A 26,412-nucleotide genomic window follows, 5' to 3' on the forward strand; every position below is an offset into this window, starting at 1 on the left:
AACTGGACAGTTTCACTGGTTTTGGAGTGTCAACTATCAAATAAATCACACAACACACAAGTTCAACCCCAAAATTACAATTCTAGTAAAGCAAGATAATATTAAAATGCACACCCACAAGGATAGTAAAGTATAAATTTTTTTCTCATGTTTTTGTTTTGTTTTTTTTCCTCTCCCCTGTCAGTAGAAAGAATTTACAACCCACAAAAGGACTCCATGGTGAAACCACTAACTACAGACATGGTCATGGAATGTAGCTCAGTAGACTTGTTTCAAATAGAAAGGCAACATCATCCAGAAAATGTTTGGTCCTCTTATAACTCACTGTACTGTAGCCACCACAGTCTCTTGGTAGATGTTTTAGGAGGTTTATTTTCTGATTCTCTCATGTCTTGAAAGATAATATCTTGGTGATAAAGCTGGGTAAAATTTGGCCCCATTGACAGTTGTCTGATTAGTGCTGAATCTGGAAGAGCAGCACTGAGAGTACATAGGGAGAACCCTCATTGACTGGTCTCAAGGCATATTTTTTCATGCGATCACTTCTCCTTCTATACTTCTTTTCATCTTTGTTACTTTTTTCTTCAGTGTCCCGGAGGGGGGGAAAGAATCCCTTAGTCCAAATGACAGAAAGACATTTCACTGTTTATTTACATGTGGATCACTTTGGCTAAGAAGTCCTGGTGAACCGGAGTTGCCTATTTCTTGTGAATGTCCTCATGCCGTATAATTTTGTATGTAATCCAGTAAAAGATATTGAAAATGAGGAAGGCGAGTGGGAACGCAGCACGGGATATTGTATCAATCCTTTTTGCACGGTCAACAAACTTCTTTTTGATGGAATCTGAATCCTTTGGTGGTGCCGGAGTTGGATTGGGTGGAGTAGCCTTGACTGCTGTGCCATCTTTGACTTGGAGGCAGTGACCCATGCCATAGCCACTGAAATTGAATCGACTGTCACGAGCAACTTCATCTTCCTGCGGAGTAAAGAAGACAAATCAGAAACACTGTGACCTGTCTATTGAGCATGCTGTATACTTGAGTAACTGAGGTGCTCCCCTCCAAAGCGCCTAAGCCAATTAGGTGCTTAAACTATGATACAAAGTCCAGGTTTCAAGGACAAGCAAACAATTAAAACTCACATAAAAATACATGGAAATTAGGTGATATATTTGTGAACCAGAGCTCTAACTTTTCTAGCCATGACTAAATCAAGTGCCCTGAGCAGCGAGCTGTATCCCAACCCCATAGGAAAGAGACCTGACTCCACAGGTTTCTCATCACTCTCCTTGGGCTTGCTGTGGATAGAAAACATGATAATGTTGGTGGCAGGGAGTCTGCTCCACCCAGGTTGAATTGAATGAGCCAGAGATACAGGGACCCAAGTTCATCTCAATGATCCTCAAGTTCATCTCTCATGGGTATCCATGGCTCAATCTAAATGCAGCCTTGCACCTCTGTCTGCAATCTATGAAATAAGGATAGATCACAGTCCCTCCTTGCTCATAGGAGCACTCTGAGAATCAATGCTTCAAAGTGCACTGGGCATTTAGTAGTAACCAGCAGTTTAGTGCAATAGCAAAAGCTCATATAGCATCATCTTGCAGAAATCCATTCTCTCTCTTGTCTGAGTGCATAATACTTTATTTTGGAGAGGTGAGTAACCACCACTGAACTTTAGCACCCTGATAACTGTGTGATGAAAGGTTTGTGACTGTGCTGGTAAATTCTCACTGCTTTTTCTCCTGTCTGATAGCACAATAATACACCAGTTAACAGTTACTGGCAGCCCTCCATGAAGAATTCAAAACCAACAAACAAGCAGCTCTGTTCTTTTTCATTCAGGCAGAGAGGAATTGTAGGTCCAGCAGCTTGCCCTAGTTAAAGACCTTCTGTTCAACTGGAAAATACTTCATTGTTGACTTAAAATTACTATTTCTTGGGTTCACAAGGAGCCCACTCCCTAACAGGGAGTACACCTTCATATCTGTCACTAAACCAAAGCCTTCTGATCTTAAAAGACAGACACTGCAAAAAAAAACAAACCAAAAAACAAACAACACAGCAACAAGATATTGAATAAAGAGCACATTTGCTGAACTTGGGGGTGGGGAGGGAGGATAATTTACACCTATTCAGGATGTAAATCACCTCTCATTCACAGAAACACCTCTTTCAATAATTGCATTTTTTTTCTTTCCTCAGGTCTAGCATTGGAATTTAATGTATCACCAGATTTGGTCTCCTTTCCTTGAAGTTGACATGCAAATGTGAATAACCAGTAATGGGATCGAAGGCTACCAAATGAGAAATAGTCACTCTGACTGCTTATGACATTGAGTGTTTATGGAAGGAGAATAGGCATCAAATACTGCTATGGAGCCTCTGCCATTCCAGCCTGAGGACTATTCTACAGTGTATCCATAAATAGGTGGAAAGTTGTGATATTGCAAGGCTGTTTGAGTACTTATCCAGGGTTTATATCTCTTTTATTTATTTCAAAAGTACACCATCATCAAAAAAAGCATGGTCCTCCCCTTTTTCTATTTTATTTATTTACATTTTTCAGTCCCTCTGTGAAAACTCTGAATTTCTGCTTGTCGTAGTGATTATAAATACGTAAAACAGGTCAGAAATTGGGTAGAAATTATTTAGTGTGAGGGTTGTGAGATACTGGCATAGGCTGCCCAGGGAAGTTGTAGAAGGCCTCCCCCTGGAAGTGTTCAAGGTCAGGTTGGATGGGGCTTTGAGCAACCTGGTCTAATGGAAGATGTCCCTGCCCATGCAGGGGGATTAGAACTAGATGATTTTTAAGGTCCCTTCCAATCCAAACCATTCTGCAATTCCATGATTCCATGATTCTGTGAAAGCATTTTAAAGATTAATCCACCAAGACCTAAATTCTGGATAGTCTTATGGGCAAGGCTTCTGTTACATGACTGACTGAGTAACACCACAAAGTCCCCCAGTAATACAGTGGGCTGTCTTCCTCACAGCACTTTCACTTTTACTGAGTTTGAAGGATAAAACACATGCCCAAGACATGAGAAGTGATTAAAAATGGTAACAGATTTTCAGCAGTTGTGTTGCCATATGTACTTCAATTTCTGTTACTTGTGAGTGATTTATGGGAGGGAAGAAAATGTACTGAGAGTAACACAGGTCTTGCAGAGTCCAGGATTTATGGGAGGGAAGAACTCTGAGAGTTACTGAGAGTAACACAGGTCTTGCAGAGTCCAGAATACAGCTTTGACATGTGGGGCTGACCATTTTGTCCTCAGTCACAGTCCTGCTTTTGAGCTGAAACTGTTGTACCTTCACTGAGAAGCCATCTGAGACTGGCGACAGGGATATTCAAATTGCATTAACTCAAGTCTTCAGCACCCAGCCTTTAGCATTAAGGAGCCTCTCATTTCCCAGTGGTATTTAGAGCCTTGCTTTTCCCCTCACAGGCAGCTGACTGTGCCAGTTCTTTCTCACAAAACCCAGAGGTAACTGTGCCTGGTCCCCATGCTAGTTTTTATTTAGGTCTGCAGTAGATGCTGATTTACTCTGGATACAGGAGATGCAGCATTATTTATTTACTAGGGCTTGTAGTGAGAGGACAAAGGGTAATGAATTAAAACTTGAAGAGAAGAGCTGCTGGTGGATTAGCTCACTTTGGTGTGGACTGTGCCAACAAGATATCTCCAAGAGAAACCTACTCCATGGGGGCCCGTCACTGTGGTCATGGTCCAGATATTGACAGCTGAGCTCAGGAATATAAGATCCCTGCTGTGATTTACTTTTGCAGTATGCATGTGTTTAAAAACCCCTGTCTCTAATCTTATGCCAAAGACAAATTTGACATTTCAGATTACCTTCTGCCATTTTGTTATATAAAAATGATTTTGGGGAATAGTTATGGAGAAAGAAAATCAAATTTAGATTCCTTCACAGAGAATACTTTTTTTACATATTTCAGTAAGTGAGATGAAGAACTGAACTCAAGTGCCTTCCCTTAACATAGTGGATATGTCTACCTTTATCCAAGAGGCTTGGTGAACTACTGGACAATCTTCTTAGGGTATGCTCTGATGTGGTTGCAGACTCACAACCTTCACAACTCACAACTCTTCATCCTCAAGGTCGTATTTTGTTCACACCATCTGACATACTCTACCATCAAGACTCATCCAAAGACAGTCTTCAATCTGTGCTGTTCACCAGCTTAGTCACTGGTAAAACAGTGCAAATGACTTTGCAAACATTTCTATCATTATTTTAATTGGATTACACATAAAACTTGTGTTTTGAACTTGCATTTATCTCACTTCATCAAATCCCAGTTGGTAATTCTACCAATTCACACCAAAGCAATCAGGAACAGGGAAACCACTTCAGAAAATCCAATGCATTCACTCCCTTGCATGTGCAGCTTTCTGTACAATGCATTCTGAAGTGCTTTGTTCTGACCACTTTAAAATGCTTGTTGTCTGCATTGATGCAGTTTTAACAATGAGGAATATGAGAGAGAGGCTGGCTTCAAACAGTGTATGTAATTTACTCTCTGATGTGATTTATTTGTTTAATTTTGCTACTCTTTTTCCAACATATGGTGAGCAAACGATTTAGAAGACTATCTGGTTTAATTAAATTTCAAGGACATAGAAGATTAATTTTAGTTATAGGGTAGAGAGCATCATGGAAATTTTCCTTTTGGCATTCGTAAGCACAAAGTTAGAAAAAACACAGTAAATGCAGACTTGAATGCAAAATGGAATTAATAGGAATTAGACACCAAAATGGCTTTGGAGACTTTATTCCTAAATCACCTTTATTATTTTGAGACACCTTCCATCTCTCAGTACTTTACATGATCCATAGTGTTGTTTTGTGAAGACCGTCGTGCTCCCATGGTTTCAGTTCTCTGGTGTTACTGAGTATGTGGATGAAGGCAGTTCAGCTGAGTCCTGCTGGGACTTTCACACCCTCTTTGGTTCTCCAATAAAAGCTCTTACAAAGCTAAATTTTCAGAAGATGAGAGGGAAGGTCCTTTCAGAGATTAACTATTTAAAAAGCAGTAATGGATCTCATAACTGAGGGATTCACTGGAGGAGATCCCCAGGAATCTATGCAAGACCAGTAAAAAGGAAGAGATTTATAAATGAGGTGGAATAAAAGTTCCCAAGGGAAGGTATGTAGGTAAAACAGGCTATACAAAGCAGACAAACTAAGCCAGGTTTTCCAGAAGTATTTCTAAATGCTGGTTGTCTCAGTAACAAAATGGCAGTAAGTGAAATACGGTATTGGTAAACACCAGAAACAGTACCTTTCAAAAGATAACTCTTATTATACATAGACAGTAATGGGCTCATAATTAGTTCTTTCCCATGTGAAAGCTTGGAGGATTCTCATGTAGCTGACAACATTAGTCCTCTGCTAAGCAGCCATCAGGCAATGGGCAAACAAAACAGAAAACATAATTCTGCCCCCTTAGGCATTCACAGCATGAACAGTTTTTGAACGCAGGGAACTTTTCTAGTCACTCAAACTCAGTAAAGCAGAATTGGGTAAAGTACAAAGGGAAACAGTAAGGATGATAAAAGAGAAACAAATTAGATGAGATCTCTTCAGCTCAAAAAAGCTGTGTTTGGGGGTGGATATCACAGAGGTCATAAAATCATGGTGAATGTTTTAAAACAGAAGGAAAAGGAGTATATTATGGGCTTTTTTTTGTGTGTATATTTTCTTTCAAGGAAGAAATAGAATAAAACACAATGACACAATGAGGGAGAAAAGGGAAGAACTTCTTTTTAAAAAGAAAGTTATATTTCATTTACCTGTGTAAATCATTGTGTGAGAACATTTCAGAGAATGAAAATAGCACAATGGCACAGATTCATAGGTCCTTGTGCAGCTATTCAAAGTGTAACCAGGTTCACCCAGAAATGCACCCTCTAATGCTTGTTTTCAGAAGACATAAATGTCCTTCTAGTTTTGCCTTGGAGCTTTTAAATACAATTTTTCTCAATATTCATGCCTGACCCCTGCTGGAGAAAGGATCCTGGAGTAGAGACCATCCCTTCTCACCAAACATGGCATGTTCTATGGGAATTCAGATCTTCCACCTCTTGATAGTATGCCAGGAGATAATGTTGAAATGTCCTGTATTTCCACTAGTTTTTAGTACTTTAAGTGTATTTTTTTTCTCTTCTCATATTTGTGCCTTGAGGCTAAATCCTGCCTAAGCAGAAAGAGATGACTCTTTATAGCAAACCTAAACATCCCAGTTGTGTACGTCACATCCTTAGACCAGAGGAAAAAGGGAAGTTGGAGCAAGCTCTGGTAACATTTGGTGGTAGAGGTCACTAACAGAATTATCTGATTTTTTTCTCCCTGAAGACCCGTGGATCTCAGCTCACCTACACCCAGTGCCATTTCCATTCTTAATCCAGGTTTCAGAGGACCAGAAGGAGATGTAAAATTAGAAGTTTCTCATCTTAATACTGCCCAAAGTATAGATCAAGCACATCCTATAATTTGGCGTAAGCACAGTTAATATTCTAAATATTTGCCAAGCTGTTTAAACACAGGATCACAGAATCACTTAGGTTAGAAAAGACCTTCAAGATCAGTGAGTTCAACCATTAACCCTACTCTACCAAGTCCAGCATTAAGCCATGTCCCCAAGCACCACATCTAGACGACTTTTAAACCCTTCCAGGGATGGTGACTCAGCCACCTTTCTGGGCAGTATCTTTCAATGTCTGACAACCCTTTAAGCTAAAAAGTTCATCCTAATGTCTAGTCTAAACCTCCCCTGATGCAGCTTGAGGCCATTTCCTCTTGTTCTATCACCAGTTACTTGTGAGAAAAGACCAGTGCCTACCTCTTTACATCGTCCTTTCAGGTAGTCATAGAGGGCAATGAGGTCTTCCCTCAGCCTCCTTTTCTTCAGACCCAGTTCCCTCAGCTGCTTTTTATAAGACTTGTTCTCCAGGCCCTTCAACAGCTTTGTTGCCTTTCTCTGGACATGCTCCAGTACCTCAATGTCCTTCTCGTATTGAGATGCCCAAAACTGGACACAATACTCCAGGTGTGGCTTCATCAATACTGGGTAATGAGGGACTATCACCTCCCTGGTCGTGTTGGTCACGCTATTTCTACTACAGGCCAGGATGCCATTGGCCTTCTTGGCCACCTGGGCACACTGCTGGCTCATATTCAGCCACCTATCAATCAGAAACTACAGGTCCCTTTCTGCTGGACAGCTTTCCAGCCACTCTTCCCCAAGCCTGCAGCCTTGCCTGGGGTTGTTGTGGCCCACGTGCAGAACCCAGCACTTGGCCTTGTTGAACTTCCTACAGTTTACTTCGGTCCATCGTGTCAGTCTGTTCAAGTCTCTCTGTAGACCCTCCCTGCCCTCAGACAGATCAACACTCCCTCCCAAGTTTCTGTCATCTGCAAACTTACTGAGTGTGCACTCTATCTCCTCATCAAGATCGTTAATAAAGATGTTAAAAAGAAGTGGTGCCAACACTGAGTCCTGAGGAACACCACTTGTGGCCGGTCACCAGCTGGATTTTGCTCCATTCACCATCATTCTTTGGGCCCAGCCATTCAGCCAGTGTTTTACCCAGCAGAGCACATGCCTGTCCAAGCCATGAGCAGCCAGTTTTTTCATCAGAATGCTGTGGGAGACAGTCTCAAAGGCTTTACAAAAGTCCAGGTAGACAACATCCACAGCTTTTCCCTCATCGACCAGGTGGATCATTCTTTCAGAGAAAGACACCACATTCCTCAAGCATGACTTTCCATCCCTCAGAGACATAAGGAGTCTCTGAGCGATCCTACTGTGTGGTGTTTCTCCATCAGGAACCACCATTTTCTGTGTGCGATGGTGGCATTCACCCCCTTCTACCTCTCTTAATGCCAATTTTCCTGCTAAGTGAAGTTAGGTTTTTCTCTCATTTGGACACTCATGCCTTATAAAATCTAAGTAAAACAGACCTCGTATTATAACTAGGAATAATGGAAGAGAACTGGTCATTGCTGTTTTCAGGACGGGTTTCTGATGGACAAATCTAGGTTTGTTTAGAAAGCTGTTTATAGTAATACCTCCTATCTCCAAAAAACAGTGAAGAATCTCTGAAGCATGAGTGATTTACTTACTCATTCTGTAAGACAAACAAGTGAACTGTTGTTAATAAAATAATGTAATGGTAGTTAATGTGAGTTCACCCTCTTCAAGTAGAAATTGAACCTTATCCAACCGGAAGATTAACATAATTTAAACATGTTGTGGAGAAAAAAATATTTTCCTGACTTGAAATGTCTTTAAGTGGAATTTAAATTTTTGCAAGGATTACTTTAATAATAAAGATCATACAGTAATTAAGGGTGATCAGTTTGTAAAAATAATATTTTAAAAATTCCTTTTTGTTTGGTGAAGCAAGGCTTCCTTCTCTTGATTTTGTAAATGCTGTTAATATAAATTTCTTATTCAATTTCATGCTTTATATATAATATCATTAATATTTTAATTTTGAGGGAGGTAGGGAGGAAGAACCAGATGAAATGGTGTTTTGCAAAGCATCACAGATATTATGATAGGGAATTATAGCTCCTAAATAACAGCAGATCTATTCCTGACACAATGTCTTGGTTTTCCTTTGTTTTGGATGAAAATAATGCCTTAAAATAGCCAGACACTGTGATCTGTAAGTGTTTAATTGACATAATTTGCCTGGATGTTAAATCCTCTCAGGACAGTGAAGTCTTCAGACTTGACTGCTCTTGTGTATCATCACCTTTCAGTCTATGACAAAAGCAGACATTTATCAGTTGGCCAATTTATCAGTGTGAATGGCACATTATTCTGTTTTACATCAGACTAATACATGTTAATGACCTATATTTGAAGACTAATCTGCTCTGACCACAAATCTGTCAGATACAGGACAACTAATTTCTGCTCATGTTGTCTGCATGCAAGGCTGAGCAAACTGCAAAGCTAAGGTTTAAATACGTTACTATTTCAAGTAGAATAGAGAATAGTGGTTAATGGGCACATCCAAGGAAAATAACATAAAGCAAGACTGTAGTTGCTTAAATTTTAGAACCTCAAAAATCCAAAACCCTGAAGGAAACTTAGCTAAAATGTACCTTTCTCACTTTCTCTTGCTCTTTGCAAAGTATCTGCCCCTCAAAAGATGTCAAAGCATCCATTCCTCAGCTTCAGGATTTCCATATACCCCTGCTCTGACACCTGTGACAGGGCCAACACTACCCAGAAAGTCTCTTCCTGTGACAAGGGTGCATGGTATCCCCAGCTCTGTGGTAGACTGGTGGAAACTGCCGTGGCAGCATGTGGTGCATCTGAATTCACTGTCCCTAGTCACAGAATCTAAGAATCACAGAATTAAAGAATTGCTGGAGTTGGAAGGGACCTCTAGAGATCATATAGTCCAACTGTCCCACTGAAGTAGGATAATCTAGAGCACTTTACATAGGACTGCATCCAGGCAGGTTTAGAGTATCTCCAGAGAAGTGGTCTTCACAAACTCCCTGGGCAGCCTGTCCCAGTGTCTGTCACCCTCACTGTAAAGAAGCTTTTCCTCATGTTTAAATGGAACTTTCAGTGTTCCAAACTTGTACCTGTTGCCCCTCGTTCGATCCCTGGGAACTACTGAGAAGAGCCTGTCTCCATCTTCCTTGCACCTACCCTTTAGATACTTATATACATTGATAAGGTCTCCCCTCAGTCTATTCTTCCCCAGGCTAAAGAGTCCCAGCTCTCTCAGCTGTTCAATACGTTGAACAAGACCAGACTGAGTATTGACCCCCTGGGGGACACCACTGGTTACAGGCCTCCAACTTGACCCTGATCCATTGATCACCACCCTCTGAGATCTGTCACACAGCCAGCTCTCAATCCACCTCACTGTCCACTCATCAAGCCCCCTCTTCCTGAGTTTCCTAATGGAATATGGGACTATGTAATGGAATGGGGATATTTAAGCCCCTGTCCTGGCAGGGTTTTCCCCATCATGATGTTCTCTAGTGCTTCAAGCAGATTTAAATATTTTGCAGAAGATGGTTTTTATCACACCTTTGGGAAATTTCTCACTGGTCTCTGCCTCAGCTGTAATTATCCTAGATCACTTTATTATAGCACTCCTGTGCCCTGATCTTGGCATCTCAGTGTACTTCATTTGTTAAACAGTCAAAACTTAAAAAAAAAAAAAAAAAAAAAAGTGTATATGTATGTACAGGGCCCATAAAAGACACTTGTAACTTGCTTAATGCAGATAACCCTCTAGAACAATGTCTTGCTGGGGATTTTTTCAGGTTCAGATTTCAGATTCACCAGTTCCACCAGTTTTTGGGGCTGATCTGCAGGCCAGGGACAATGGATGCCATCCTCCTCACCTGAGCCATGGCTGGGGATGAAGCACTGGGACCTGAGGCATCTATGTTCCTCACTAAGCACTGGCTGCTACCTGCTCAGTGCAGGGAAGGAAAGACAGGGGAAGAAAAGGAAAAGGCTTTTTTCCTCTCTGCTGGTGGATTCTCTCCTTCAAGCCATTTGTTTCAGCAAACACCCAGGACAAACCACAACAGACACAGAGGGAGATTACCAGAGCTTCTTCAGACAGACTCCAGGCATTTAATTTATGCAAATACTGCACAAATGAATTAATATTGCAAATTATATTAATAATTTAAATTCTGTAGCTAAAAATAGTCAAGAATATCTGAATAATCCTAAACTGTTCACATATACATTTTGTAACATTTGTGTGGGTGTTTTGTGTTGGGTTTTTTTTGAGGAGGTCGGCCAGCTGATAAACATCTTCAATTTCCAGTTATCAGTTCATAGAACTGTAGAATCATTTAGGTTGGAAAAGATCTTTGAGATCATAAAGTCCAACTTTTAACCCTACCACTTTCACCCCTAAACCATATCCCCAAGCACTACATCAATACAACTTTTAAAGACATCCACAGATGGTGATTCAACCACCTCTCTGAGCAGCCTGTTCCAATGCCTGACAACCCTTTCAGATTTAAAAAAAAATTAAAAAAAAATCCTAATGTCCAGCTTAAATCTACCCTGATGTAGTTTTAGGCCATTTCCTCTTGTTCTATCACTATTTATTTGTGAGAAGAGATCAGCACCTACCTCTCTACAATGTCCTTTCAGGTAGTCATAGAGGGCAATGAGGTCTCCCCTCAGCCTCCTTTTCTTCAGACTAAACAGCCCCAGTTCCCTCAGCTGCTTTTTATAAGACTTGTTCTCCAGGCCCTTCAACAGCTTTGTTGCCTTTCTCTGGACATGCTCCAGTACCTCAATGTCCTTCTCGTATTGAGATGCCCAAAACTGGACACAATACTCCAGGTGTGGCTTCATCAATACTGGGTAATGAGGGACTATCACCTCCCTGGTCGTGTTGGTCACGCTATTTCTACTACAGGCCAGGATGCTTCTCGGCCGCCTGGGTACACTGCTGGCTCCTATTCAGCTGTTTGTTGACCAGCACCCCCAGGTCCTTTTCTGCTCAGCAACTTTCCAGCCACTCTTCCCCAAGCCTGTAGCATTGCCTGGGGTTGTTGTGGCCCACGTGCAGAACCCAGCACTTGGCCTTGTTGAACTTCATAGAATTTGCCTGAGCCCATTGATCCAGCCTGTTTAGGTCTATCTGCAGAGCCTCCTTACCCTCAAGCAGATCAATAGTCTCACCCAACTTGCTGTTGTCTGCAAACCTACTGAGGGTACTTTCTATCCCATCATCATGATAATTGATAAAGATGTTAAAAAGAAATGGTGCCAACACTGAGTCCTGAGGAACCCCACTTGTCACTGGCCACCAGCTGGATTTTGCTCCATTCATCATCACTTTCTGGGTTTTGCCAGCCAGCCAGTGTTTTCACAGCAGAGAGCATGCCAGTTCAAGCCATGAGCAGTCAGTTTTTTTCATCAGAATGCTATGGGAGACATTGTTAAAGGCCTTATGGAAGATCAGGTGGACAAATATCCACAGCCTTTCCCTCATCCACCAGCTGAGTCATCTTGTAGAAGGCGATCAGTTTCGTCAAGCAGGACCTGCCTTTCATAAACCTGCGCTGACTGGGCCTGATCACCAGCTTGTTCTGTATATAACACTTAATGGCACTCAGGATGGTTTGCTCCATGATCTTCCCTGGCACTGAGGTCAGACTGGCAGGTCTGTGGTTTCCTAGATCCTCCTTCCAGTCTTTCTTGTACACGGGTGTCACATTTGCCATCATTCAGTTCACCGGCACTTCCACAGTTAGCCAAGACTTCTGGTAAATGATGGAAAGAGGGTTGGTGAGCACATCTACTAGCTCCATCAGTGCTCTTGGGTGCAACCCATCTGGCCTCATAGACTAGTGTATGTAATACCAGACTCAATACCAGACTTCCAACAAATAACGTTTTGGAGTCAGTTTTCTTATCTTCTATTACACAAATTATCATTTCTGGTTTTGCATATCACGTAGTTCTTGTTGTCAGCCAAGATCTCAATCTCTACCTGTTTTTCATAGAATCATAGAACTATTCAGGTTGGAAAAGACCCTTGGGATCACCGAGTCCAACCATCATCCCTACCAAAATAGCAGAGTACTGATAATACCCATCCTTATCAAGATGTTAAACAGAAATGGTCCCAGCACTGAGCCCTGAGGAACCCCACCACTGGTGACTGACCTCCAGCTGGATTTGACTCCATTGACCACCTCTCTTTGGGCCTGACTGTCCAGCCAGTGTTTCATCCAACAGATCATGTGCTCATCCAGGCCATGAGCAGCCAGTTTTTTTTTATGAGAGTTCCATGGGGAACAGTGTCAAATGCTTTTTGGAGGTCCAGATAGACAATATCCACAGCCTTTCCCTCATTCAATAGTCAGGTCATGAGGTTATAAAAGAGATCAGGTTTGTCAGGCAGGACCTGCCTTTCATAAACCCATGCTGACTGGGCCTGATCCCCTGGTTATCCTCTAAATGTTTTCTAGTAACTTTCAAGATGATCTTCTCCATGACCTTCCCTGGTACTGAGGTCAGACTGACAGGTCTATAGTTTCCTGGATCCTCCTTTCTGCCTTCCTTATAGGTGGGTGTCACATTTGCTACCCTCCAGTCCATTGGGACCTCCCTAGTTAGCCAGGACTTAATGGAAAGTGGCCTGGTGATCATGATGGGTTAAATGAAGTATTTGCCAGCTCTCTGCACTTCAGACTTGCTTCTAAAACTAAAATGCTGCATCTTAGAAACATCTTGACTGTTTGAATGCACTAGAAATTTACTACACAAATAGGCTTCTGTATTTTCATTTTGATTTGCCTCTATGATATTATTTATTCACAGCAAAATAAACATTCATCATCAGGTAAAAATCAACAGCACTCAATTCTATACCAATCTGATAGTGTAATTTTTATACAGAATTGTTGGATTTTTTTTCTTATCTGATAAGTAATAAATCCACAAACCCTATAAGGACATTGGAAGTATGCATAAAACAGAAATTTCATTTAAATATGGTTTGATTGATAGTTTTTCTTTTACATTATTACACATACACAAGTACACACTCACACAGTCTGTATGCACCTACATATGTATGTATGTGTACATACATAAAAGTAGGCATCTACTTAATTTAGTAATCTAATGCCTTTTGTATTCCTTCAAGGGATTTATTAGTGGGAGGCCTACCTAGCAAGAATTTTTGTATTCCAGCCTAAGTTTGGGAGCTCTTTCCAGAGCATTATCAAACTGCAAACTCCATTTCAAATTACTTCTCAAAATGTTAACTTTTCTGCTAACTTTTCCCCTTCACATAGGAATGTATTTTGAGGAGCAGGGATACAGAACAAAAGAGCAAGGGTCTTTAAATCTTCCCAATCCTCTCTGCCTATAATACACCATGGTTGGGTGCTGGCACCTCTCCAGGAGGACCATCTGCCCAGGCCTGTAGCTAAGCAACAGATCACCTTCTGGTGGACTTTTATTACTTGGCAAACTGATTAAAGGATAACCTGAAACAATGGATTTAACAGTATATGAGATAAGTCAATCCAAAGAGGTACAGGCAGACAAAGTGTGGAAGTATGGCTATAGCAGTGAAGAGCCATTCTTGGGAGACACTCATCTTAGACACTGATTTGAACTCCAGCCTTGATCAAGAATGTCAAGGAAAACAAGACATTAATTGTCTAATTAATTTAGCTATAGGAGAGAGTACAAGAATAAAAACAAAATAAAAGGTTGATATGCCAGCAGCTTTCTTGAAATGTGTATCTGGTATGCTTCATGTTTTATGTATCATGGAGTGATTCTAAATCAGTTTTTGCAGTGCAAGAGCTCTGGAGTAGCCTGACATTTTGTTTACTGAAAAGGTCAGGAATCACTTTGAGGGCCTACAGCCACCTGACATTGAGATCCTACTTTTGTGAGAGAATAATATCTGGGGAAGTATTGTGTTCAGAAAATATGCCAATAAATATCTGAAGGGTGGATGTCAAAATGGGCCAGTGTCCTTTCAGTGGAGCCCTGTGACAGGACAAGGGGAAACATCACCAAGCTACAACAGGAAATTCCACTTCAACATGAGGAAAAACTTCTTTACTATGAGGGTTACAGACTACTGGAACAGGCTGTTCAGGGAGGTTGTGGAGTCTCATTGCTGGGAGACTTTCAAGACTCATCTGGACACGTTCCTGTGTGATCTGCCCCAGGTGCTCTTGCCGCAGTAGCAGGGTTGGACTCAATGATTTTCAGAGGTCCCTTCCAAACCCTATGATTCTATGATTCTAAACCAGAGAATTAAATAGAAGCCCCTCCAAAGATGAAGAAATACCCTCTTCTACATCAATGTACCCCCAACAGACTCATGAGTACTGGACAGGAGCACTGTATAAGGATCAAACAAGATGATGGGTAATACTGAGTGATAGGATATTACAAACTGTGCATTTATGATGAATGGGCATTAACTTGATGTGTTTGTCCTCTGAGCTGGAAAAATGAATGAGGTCTAAAAACTACTAATGTGAAACACTAGCAAATTGTTTAAGGAAATTATACTCAATGGCTTCCCTTGGCCCTTTTCCTTCCCTGTGTCCTTCCTTCTGCACCCATCTCCTCTCTTCTTGACTCCTTTTCTACTTCATTCTACCTCCATATTGCTTCACTAATCTCCAGTTCTGCTCTTGCCTACCTCCTCTTTGATGTTTTCATCCTTACCAATTTCCAAATATGTGACAGAATCACAGAATCACTTAGGTTGGAAAAGACCTTCAAGATCAGTGAGTTCAACCCTACTCTACCAAGTCCAGCATTAAGCCATGTCCCCAAGCACCACATCTAGGTGACTCAGCCACCTTTCTGGGCAGTATCTTCCAATGTCCGACAACCCTTTAAGCTAAAAAGTTCTTTCTAATGTCTAGTCCAAACCTCCCCTGGTGCAGCTTGAGGCCATTTCCTCTTGTTCTATCACCGGTTACTTGTGAGAAGAGACCAGTGCCTACCTCTTTACATCGTCCTTTCAGGTAGTCATAGAGGGCAATGAGGTCTCCCCTTAGCCCCCTTTTCTTCAGACTAAACAGCCCCAGTTCCCTCAGCTGCTTTTTATAAGACTTGTTCTCAAGGCCCTTCACCAGCTACATTGTCCTCCTCCTGCTACTTCCCCAGTTTGTCAAGACTTCTGGTAAATGATGGAAAGAGGCTTGGTGAGCACATCTACCAGCTCCACCAGTACTCTTGGGTTCAATCCATCCTGCCCCATAGACTTATATGTATTTAGGTTGTGTTGCAGGTCACTGGGTGCTTTCTGCTTGCAAAATTCAGATCCCACCTCAACCCCTCTCTGCTCTTGCCTTTTTCTGCTCTTTGAGGCTAAATTATCTTCCTCCAAAGAAAAGACAAATCATAAAAGTAGAGCTCCACCTTGCTGAGGCCACCTCTGAACTGAGAGATGTTTTTGTGCCTTTTAAGAATAATGAGGAAATAGTTGATTTTTTAATTATTTTTTTTAAATTAAAGCCTTCCACTTTTGGATGCCCACAGAGCTCCTAAGTGCTCAAAGTTTCCAGTACCATAAAGCATTTTGAAATGTATTGCATCTCATTTTTACTACTGTTCATGACATACATCATACCCTGTTGCTGGCATGGAAAGATGAAGATTACTCAGTGTGTTGGCCCATGAGCAGTCTGTGCCTTTGCTCTGACCCAGGACAAGCAGCACAAACCATTTGGAGGCTTTGGAAAATGAACACAATGAGTGCTGCAAAACCGGCAAGTGGCATTTTATTTTTATTCCAAGTTTAAATTTCAGTTAAAAAAAGAGTTGTTTGCACACAGTACACGTTGCTCTAGTCTGCTGAAAAGGGAGTAATGTGGTAGTATATGCAAATAGTAATGGATTAAAGATTTGGCATGCTCTGGAATACTCCAATGACATGTCCGATCACAGCAGTACCATCTGCTTTTCCATATATGTGATAAATTTGTGACACTGTGCTTATTTCTATATTAGTTCACACACAATCTTGAGGAAACTATAATTAACAGAAAAGCAGTATTTGGTCTTTGTGACTTATCTTTAGCAAACAGTAAATGTCTCTCCAGTTACGCTCATCTCTGTTCTTAGGGAAAGGAGTTTAGAAATCAGTAATATTGATTATGTATTTTTTTTAGCGCTGAAGGAATGACAAGGACTTGCAATTCAAATGTTATTTCCCTCAGTTTTTGCTCATTCAGATCTGGCTAGAATTTTGATAAATCAAAAGGTGATGAGACTTTCATAGAATCATCAAATAGTTTGAGTTAGAAGTGACCATGACAGGTCACCTAATACAACCCCCCTGCAATAAGCAGGCACATCTTCAACTAGATTATGTTCCTTAGAGTCCCATCCAACCTGAGCTTGGATGTTTCCAGATATGGGGCATTCACAACATCCTGAGCAACCTCTTCCAGTGTTTCATCACCCTTGATGAAACATTTCTTCCTTATGTCTACTCTGAATCTACTTTCCTTTGGTTTAAAACCATTACCTTTTGTCCTATCACAACAGGCCCTGCTAAAACTTCGTTACTTTTAGGCCCCCTTTAAGTATTAAAAGGCTGCTATAAGGTCTCCCTAGAGCCTTGTCTTCTCCAGGATTAAGAACCCCAACTCTCTCTCATAGTAGAGGTGTTCCAAATCTATCCTGTTCACCTGGTTCTAAAATTTTTTGTGTACATCTTGGACAAAGGTACAACACAAGAACCCTGGTGCTGTACAGCAAAATTAAAATAATCCCCTTCTCTATGCAGTAGAAATTTTACCATATTTCTAATTATACTTCCTCTTCAGGTGGTGTTCAGTTTGACAGAAATTGACAGAAAATGCCACCTTACTGATCAAGCCCATAAACTGACAAAACTTATTGATATGTTCTCCCTTTAATTTGGAAAGAAAATAAAAGTAATGGAAGAAGACCCAGGGAGATACCTCCTCCATGGCAATATCCTCCTCCTTCACACTCTGCAGCCAGGCAATGAAAGGCTTCTTTCAATGGCTGTCTGGGGCTTCTATGAGTCTCTTGCCATCTTGTCTTCATGGCTGGGTGGTTTACTGATGATCCTAGAGCTCATTTGCAGTGTCTCTGCATGATGCTGCATTGAATGATTTCCCCACACAGGATGAAAGGCTGAGCTATCCCTTCTTCAGGTCTGAGGGGAGCAGGTATTTCAAAATGCAAGACCATTGAACCATCACCTGAGGGGACAGCTGTCCAGAGGATATTTCAAATGTGCTTGACACACTTAAATAGATGGTTTCAGCTTGCCAGTCTTGGAATAGCTCCAAAAATAAATGTCAATGTAAAGAATAATGCAATTTGTTTTGGATGATTAAGAGAATCTGGCTCATATATCCAAGGTGTGACAACTCCAATCACATCTTTATTTCAATTTACAGGAAGGAAATAAACTAGCTTCTTTACTGTTCATACTGCTGGTGCTATATATTTGATATGATAATCTACAGTATTAGTCAGTAAATTGACTCACTGGACTGCCCTTGATCATATGCTCCATTTTCTCCTCAGCAGGGCCCTGTCTAACAGCTATATATAGCTGGTGGGAGGGCAAAAAAGAGAGAGAGAATTGTCTCTCAGATCATTATAAGATGATGTGTTCAGTTTTCCTATTGCTTCAAAGCTTAAAGATGATACGATCTTTTCATCATCACTAGCTAATATATAGCTGCTGTTTGTCTGACTTGTCAACTCCTTACATAGAAATCCAATACTTCCCACTTGTCACATATTCATTTCAGGATCCAAAATGAAATATTCACTGTGTTCTTATCTGCCAGTTTTTAAGTCTTGCCTTGTGTGGTCCTTCCTTGTCAAATCATGGCTGTCACGTTAGCAATCCACAAGACTACTTGAAATAAACATAAAATCTTCTGATTGTAATTAAAATTCTGCATGCTTCTCTATTAAATAAAGAAAATCAATGTGCATCTTAATCTGTAGTTCTGCTTTTCTGCTACTCTTTTTTTAAATGTCTGATTACTGAGTTAATTGCTCAGGCAGGTTGTTTTTAGACTGCATCATTCATTCAAGGGTTTTATATCCCTATCAAAGTAAGCATTGGATTAATCCTGGCTTCTCATCTATGTGTTGAAAAATTCTTTCCTCAGTCCAGATAGAAGAGAAAATTAGGAGTAACCTATAAAAGGGGCTAGGGGATGAAGGATAATTCTTAGCACTAAGAAAGGATGAGAGCACAGACTCAGAAAGCAGACAACTCAGGAGATTGGCATGAGTTACAAAATGCAAACTTACATAGCTGTATCTCAACAGTGACCTGTGCTGCTGAAGAAGGAAGGGGAACCAAAGAGCCTCAGGATAGAAAGAGCCTATTGCTATTCCTGTCCAGAATGGTAAATAATTCTTCAGAGACTTTTACTGACCTGTGTTCCAGGAGTAGTTGCAAGTCAAGGAGAATTACAGGATGTAAATCAGAAATGTACAACTGCAGGTCAAAACATCCACAAAGAGATATAATTCAGCTCAAAGTCTCTCTGAGGATCAAACCTCTCACAAATCTCTCTTCGACTCACTCCTGATATATTTGGCACATTACAGAAAATACTATTTAAGAGCACTGATTAATATTTTCAGCAACGGTAAGTCTTCCAGCACACTGCCTGGTGCTGGCTCTGCCAGCTGGCTCTCAAGAGCTCTTCTGGTCCTGTTCCCTGTCAGTCTACAATTCTGTATTTGTATTTTGAAGAACAGAATAAAAATCAGCAACCACCCAGGTCAAATATTTTACTCTGTGTTGTAATGCTTTAAACATGCAATGAGGCTAGAGTCTAAGCCTCTTTGCTTTGAAGCTTTGAAATCTGACAGCAGAAAGATCCCCAGATTCATGTGAATTTGGTACCGATTCCTAAGGCATTTTCACTTTGATGTGAAAAGCAAGATGGGAGGACTTGTGGGGGGAGAAAGGTCAAAATTCACATCCCACCATGGCATGCTGATTACCCCTGGGGCACCCCTGTGCCCCTGGGGTATAGTGCTTTGGGAGTACAGGCATCTGCCTCAGGCTAAGGCAGCCCACAGCTCTCACAAGAGATAAGGTGTCTTACATCTCCCCATATACCTTTCTATCTTCCCTCTGATGAATAAGACCTCACTCCAGGAATACTAGATTCTTGTTTCATACCTGAAGTAAATATTTGACAGATTCATGAGAGTCACATTAGGCAGCAAGGAACGTATAGCAGTGACAGAAAATTAGTGAAACTCTGAGAATGCTGTCTGGGATACCACATGCAATAAAACCATCTATTAGTTTCAAATGGGGTCTGAAAAATATTCAGAAAATAACAGCTGTTAGGTTCAAACACAGTATCTGATGAAAAAAATCCTTTATCATGATATAAACCTGTTGTACAACCCCAGCTACACAAATACCCACAAGATAGCTCACCAAAAAAAGGGAAAAGCAGGAACAGAACAAAGAAGGGTGACAAAATCATCGTATTTTACATGTCACACGCAAAATTCAAATGAATTGTTTTTACAAAAAAATAATACGAGATAAGCCACAAGGAAAAGGGAACAAAGATCAAAGAGCAAATAAGAGACAAGCAACACAAAAAAACATCCCCAGTATCTAGAAATAATAGAAGAACAAGAGCATAGAGCACCAGAGTATCTTAAAAGACCTGTCACGTATTTGGGGGAAAACATCCTTTGTACAAACTTAAAAAAAAAAAGAAGAAGAAGAAAAAAAAAAAAGAATATTTACAGCTATAGAGTAGGGCGTTTTCTGTATCTTCAAAAAGCTACTTTCTGAAGACTTTTCATTACTCTTTCCTCACATGCTTGTTTGTTCCCCATGAAAAAGTATAGTTTATGCCTCCACTTCATGAACATCCAGCACAAGTAACAATAAGGGCAGAATAATAAAAAACCCAACCTATTAGTAAAAAATACAGAACTGAATCCACTGAAGTTTTTGACAGACAAATCTAGGACATCTCTAAAATAAGGAACAAATTCAATGCTCAAAAACATTAAAAAAAAAAAACCAACCTGCAAAATCTAGCTAATAATTTGCTTTTATGTAAGATCTGAAGCTGACGTGAAAGGTGAAGATTTGGAACAACAGTACTGACTCAATGCTTCCTTTTTTTTGTTGTTGTTTGTTGGTTTGGTTTTTTTTAATTATGGGAGAAAATAATCTTGCTTTCCTCCATTGTTTTTCCTTCCTTGCTTGCATGGGCTAAAGATGCCCAGCCACCACTTGAGAAATCTAAAATGGCAGGATGAAGTTGTCTTATGCTAAATCCTTAAGTATGCTAAATTTGCTGCTAGTCTTGCTCATGTAATTGTACAAAGACAAATACCTCAGACTGGGAAAGAAAATGAGCCTAACTAGATCATCTCCTTTCACTTTCAACCTGAAAAACTACCTCATGGATTTCAAAGTTACACTGACTATTTACCTTCTAAGTTTGGATTATCACCAGAAGCCATTTTTCTACCAAGTCTCTTTCCTTTCTGACTATAATGGAGCATGTTTACCCTAACCAGGTGACAAGATCATTTTGGCTAAGAAATACACAAAAAAATAAGAGTATGCTCCATCATATCACATTTCATTACATTACATTATATTATATTATACCCTTTTGTAGATATTACTAAAACAATTGTTTCAAAAGAATTTCTATATTTTAATCCATAACAAAGATCTATTATATCTGCCCTGATAGGAGTGCAGTTTCATGGGGTCTGTGTTAAGAAATGTAGCTCTTGCTAGGTAGAAAGGTTAAGCTGAAAACAAATGCTACGTGAAGAACACATTGGCTAGGCTGAAAAGCCAAAAAACAGATTTGCAAACTGGATAGAAAGAGCAACTAAGCTTGTGCTTAGTAGGAAAGGGTTGAAAAGTAATTTTAAAAAGCTATACAGAGCAATAATTTTGAAGGCATTTTGTTTAGTCTTTTGTGGAGGAAGAGAAGATGGACCATTCCCCACACAGAGAAATCAAGAAACAATTAATCCTCTTTAGTTTTGCTAAGGAAATAATTCCTAGATATATTGGCGAGGCTATGTGGAGTAAGAAACCTGATACATAAATGAGAGAGATTCAGAATGAGAACTGAAGTTAATAATTTCAGAACAGCTGAATTCCCAGGCATGGCAGGGCATACCAGCATTTGAGAGCCTGAGGGAAACTGGAAATCACTAGGTGGACAGGAACAAAAGAAATACAGTGACCTATGTGGGGAACACATATCTAAAATATGTCATGCTTTCTTTGGTTTTTTTTCTTCATTTTAGACATACACACATACATACACAAATACCCAAGGAGGGACATGTCCAATGGAAGATGTGCTGACCTACTAAGGATACTGCAGTTGAATAGCTGCATTATGTCCAATGGAAGATGTGCTGACATTATGGTCTACTAAGGATACTGCAGTTGAATAGCTGCATAATTTACCACTGCTCCTCTCTAAAGGATGGGGCAAGAACTTGCAAAACTTGCAAGAAAGGCAATTGTCTTCTGCAGGAGTCACTGGAAGGTTATAGAAAATACTTATAGAGTCCACCTGTAGAGCTGGAAAATTACTGAGCAAGAGGACAAACTGATTTTCAGAATTCTTGAGTGACCTCTTGTTGTTGTAACCATCTGCAAGCTCAAGAATGTTTCACAAATTTCACATGACAAGTCCTGTGACAGTGTCAGGGTCAACAGCCTTTCAAATTTAGGACAGCATACTTATGTACTGTATTAACTCATGTTGCAATGAGGTATATGGGAAGAGAAAAATACATCTTAATTTTTCCAGGTTTGTAATGGTGAAAAAAAAAAAAAAAGAGTATTAAGACCGTAACAGACAGAAGAAATCAAAGGCTGCAAAAGAGCTTCCTGTGCTGCACAAGTTCTATTTCACCAGCCTATACTGGTATTTATTACTTGCTGTTATTTCCCTTGCTTGCCATGCTCAGCACAGTAAAAACTTATAAGACCAAAATGCTGCAAAATAAAGAAAACTAATTTCTCAGAAAGTTTGTGCTAGATTATGAGGGCTGCTCCTTGCAGATACCTGTATGGCTTTGCATCCTGAAGAGGAAACACACAACTTGCTTCCTTAGAGTAACACGCAAGATCTCATGTTTGTGCGACTCAGATGATCTGTAATGAACAGAGCTTGTGATCTCCATTTTTAATTGGTTATTCCTTTGACAGAGGAAGATTACAGAAGATCTGAAGGCAAGTCTCATCCACCAGAGGTCTTGGGAATACTTAATAGAAAAATGAATGTGCCAGTCACAGGCACGAGCAGTTCTACATGACTAGTAGAAAGAGTTGTCTCAGAAAACCACATGGAGAACCACTTGAAGAGATTGAGATGAGGCATGAAACAAGAGACATCATGTCTTCTAGGAGTCTTTTCATAGTATCACAGAGAAATAAAAACCTGAGCAGCTTGATAAAATAGCTTGTATATATGCAAGTGGATTATGTATGTGTGTATACCCATGTGTGCACAGTATCTATGTGAGAAATTACATAGGTCCAAAGTTAAATTATTTTAACAATTAAGCTGTTGCTCAGAGAGAAGTTACAGGTTCAATGCTGAAATTCACAGGTAGGATTCTGGACTTCTGTTGCTTCGAGTGATTAGGCAATGACAGTAGCCTTTTCTGACCATTCCAATTGGCTTATCCAAGAGCTAAAAACACTCTGGCACACTCAATATGGCAGATAAATTCAACCTGCCACTAGAAAACTGAGCTTTCCAATAGTAAGTCCTTCTTGACATTGATCTTGCTGTAGTAAAAAAGTATTTTCTGGGAAGAGCCAGGCCTGTGCCTGCTCTGAGATGCTGTTGGAAAAGTCCGGTCACAAGAGCAGAGGTGGATATATTTTTAGTGGTCTGTAGCTGGGCTTGGCATGGAGTTTTCAGAGGCTCCTGACTTGAAATGAGTCTTTGTGAGGACTCTAGGAAGACTCTGCAACAAGCACTCAGAATACATAGAGCTTCAAGGTTCTTATTCCTTCCAGTGTAACCTTCTCTGGGCCCCTCCTCATGTTGTAGAAACGGAAATCTTCCCCACCTATCCATCTACTCCCAGTTGTCCAAATGTTTCTTTTGTGCAAGATAGATTAGTGTTGTTACAAAAAATAAAAATAAAATTAAAAAGCAATTGAAATACTCAAGTATGAATATCCATATTTACAGTAAATAGCATCTTGCTCTAGAAGTGGATCAAGTGAGTGAATATGTCTGAGCATTAAACAAAACTAAATATGTCAGAATCAGGCTCTTATTGATCAGTTTGTCACAAGAAATGGCTGTTGACTTGAACAGAAATGACTAAACAATACTGTTTTCCCTCTGGAAAAAAAAAAGGCTAGATAAACAAATGTCTTCCACACCACTTTTAAAAAAGTACTATAATAACTGGATTTTACTGGAACCTGTTAGGTTTTTCCAGACCTTGAGAGAGTGTGAGTTTTCAACAGTCTAGTTAATACAATTTGGTTTTGCACGACGTCATTTGGACAACATCATTACAGAATGCTTCACAATTAATTACATTCAAATAGCAGCTTCTATCCCCTGTGGAGAAGGGGATTAATTGGGTCAGATGTAAATATGCATTTCATGGATCCTACTGAACACTCGCCAATCTCACCAATTTACCATGTAATTTGATACAACTGGTCCACTATGCTCTGGAGATGTGCAGGGCGAGCACAGTTGCAAGTCAGGGTAGGAATACATGGATAAAGCAATGCTGGTGTTCTCAGCCCACATCATCCTTGGCTCTAACTGTGCAACACCTTTCATTCTCTTGCAGAAATACTGATTTATCTTTCGCACTGAAATACTCTGCTGTTGAAAATGAAGCTTGGGATGAAACACAGAGCTGATATGAAGTGTTGGGACAGACCTCTGGCAAGGCGAGATCAGAAACTGTTATCTTCCCAGGTGCCTTAACATCCCACTGGAAAAAAGACCTGATCATCACTGCACTGAGAAACCCTGAGGCCAGGGCCTTAGTGGGTCATGACAGTAAAAATAAGCTACACACAGGGAAAGAATTAAGGAGACAACTTTGGGGCAAAGTTTTTTCCTCGACTCCTTGTGCTGTTTAAGCCTAAATCTTTAGTCTGCAATGGCTTTTCATTCTTTCTGGTGTCTTGGGTAGGGTAGTTTAGGTTAAATGTACTCCTGAAGTCCCCTTTCTGATTGATTTATTTTTGTCACGTAACTCATATTTGACTGGCATTTTTCCATGAAATAAGGTGGGACAGAACCCATCCAATTAAAAACCACACTTTTCTAAAATAATCTGGGAAACAAAAGTTTACGCCTATGGCAAGTGCTTCTTGTAAAGCTACTTGTTGTTGCTTTAAAGTATCAAAAATAAGAACACCGTTTCCTGGCACTTTGTAGCTTCCTCTGCCCTATTTTCAGTTTGCACTCTCCCTTAGGTATAATGAAAAGTGAGACATTTGTGCCAAGCTAGAGAGTACCTTTCATGAGCTGGAAAACTGCAGAGCTCATTTCTGGTGTGTTTCCTGCTGTTCATGAGTAACTACCAGGGCAAACTGATTTGAGTGAAGGGCAAACTTCAGTCCCCAAGGCTTGTCGGTTCAGACCTGATCCTTTCAGCCACTGAGTGCTGGATAGGTAGAAGAGAGGATTTGGAGTTCCTGAAGCAAAGTGACACTACTGAGCAAACAAAAAAAATAAACCACCCTTTATGGAGTATTCGTTCCGGCTTTTCCCATCCTACCTGTCCCAGGTGGTGCAGTATACAGTTATTTTGTCATCCCAGGTCTGAAGTATTGCAATATTACTGTTCTGTAGTCCATTTAAACTCAGTTTTACAATGGTTACATCCTGTTTGTATCTTGGTAACATTAAGGAGTAATTTGCTAAAGCATTTGCAAGCTGGCCAATGTGAGTCACTACACTGTATCACGTCCCGCTTACTGCTTTGATGCCATCCCTACAGTTTGATTACCTCTTCCCTGCTCCCACACAGTTCTCTGTGTTGCAGCACTCTGATCATTTTAGCAGATATAAAGATTCACCTTCCTGCAGCCTTCCCAACATCAGTTCTCCCCTTCTCTGGGTTCCACCACCTCTAGAATAGGCATTTTTTCTCTGTCCTCAATTTTAGTGGTGTTTTATTACTGGGGGGGGGGGAGATTAGTTAATTGGGGTATGGGTTTTTTTGGCAGAACTATAAATTTTGTTAATCTGATTTTGTCTGTCTGGCTCTGCCTCTACTCTGGTACCTGGATTCCATTACTTCAGTGTGCACTGGTACTCTACCAGGTTTATTTAATGTTTAGATATTTGGAGGTCTTTCTCAGGAGCTGGTATTTTGTGTTCTATTAATTAGTCTGCCTTTGATTACAGAATGTTTAACATGCCCAAAGTGTTATTTGGTTTTCAGAATTCTCTCCCTTGAAATGTAATTACAATTCTTCTCTTCTGTTTCTTGGCTTCGGGTGAAAAATCCACTCCATACAATCTGTTATCTTATTGTGTCTGAGGCTGCAAGACACATGAAACACAGAAACTTGTTTCGAGTTTTTTACCTTCCATTTCACTTTTCACGACACTTGTAAACAGACCCTTATAAAAAATAATTTCCCTCTACCATTGTCTCTTTGACTGTCTTTGCTCTTCTTTGGAAAATCTGAGTTTTCCATGAGCTTAGTTTGTGCACCTGGGCAGACTACTCTTTCTAGATTTTTGATCCATTGCTTGGATATCACCCCCATGGCTGAACTGTTTACCCTACGGGTTACTCTTTCTTTGGAGACTCCTCTCTCTCTTTAGACTTCTGCCTACAGC

At 40.3% G+C, this 26,412-nt stretch overlaps 1 protein-coding gene across 2 annotated transcripts in view; it reads right to left on the reverse strand.

Moving 5' to 3' along the window:
• Positions 1–698: 698 nt before the first annotated feature.
• Positions 699–26,412, reverse strand: part of GLRA2 (glycine receptor, alpha 2) — a 131,706-nt gene continuing 105,992 nt past the window's right edge. For both annotated transcript variants that reach the window (XM_010008562.1, XM_010008561.1), the window contains exon 9: positions 699–977. In XM_010008562.1, the coding sequence (XP_010006864.1) occupies positions 699–977 (279 nt within the window). The remainder of the gene's footprint in view (positions 978–26,412) is intronic.

The sequence above is a fragment of the Chaetura pelagica genome, unplaced genomic scaffold (assembly GCF_000747805.2).
Source record: "Chaetura pelagica isolate M959 unplaced genomic scaffold, ChaPel_1.0 scaffold722, whole genome shotgun sequence".
NCBI classification, from domain to species: Eukaryota; Metazoa; Chordata; class Aves; order Apodiformes; family Apodidae; genus Chaetura; species Chaetura pelagica.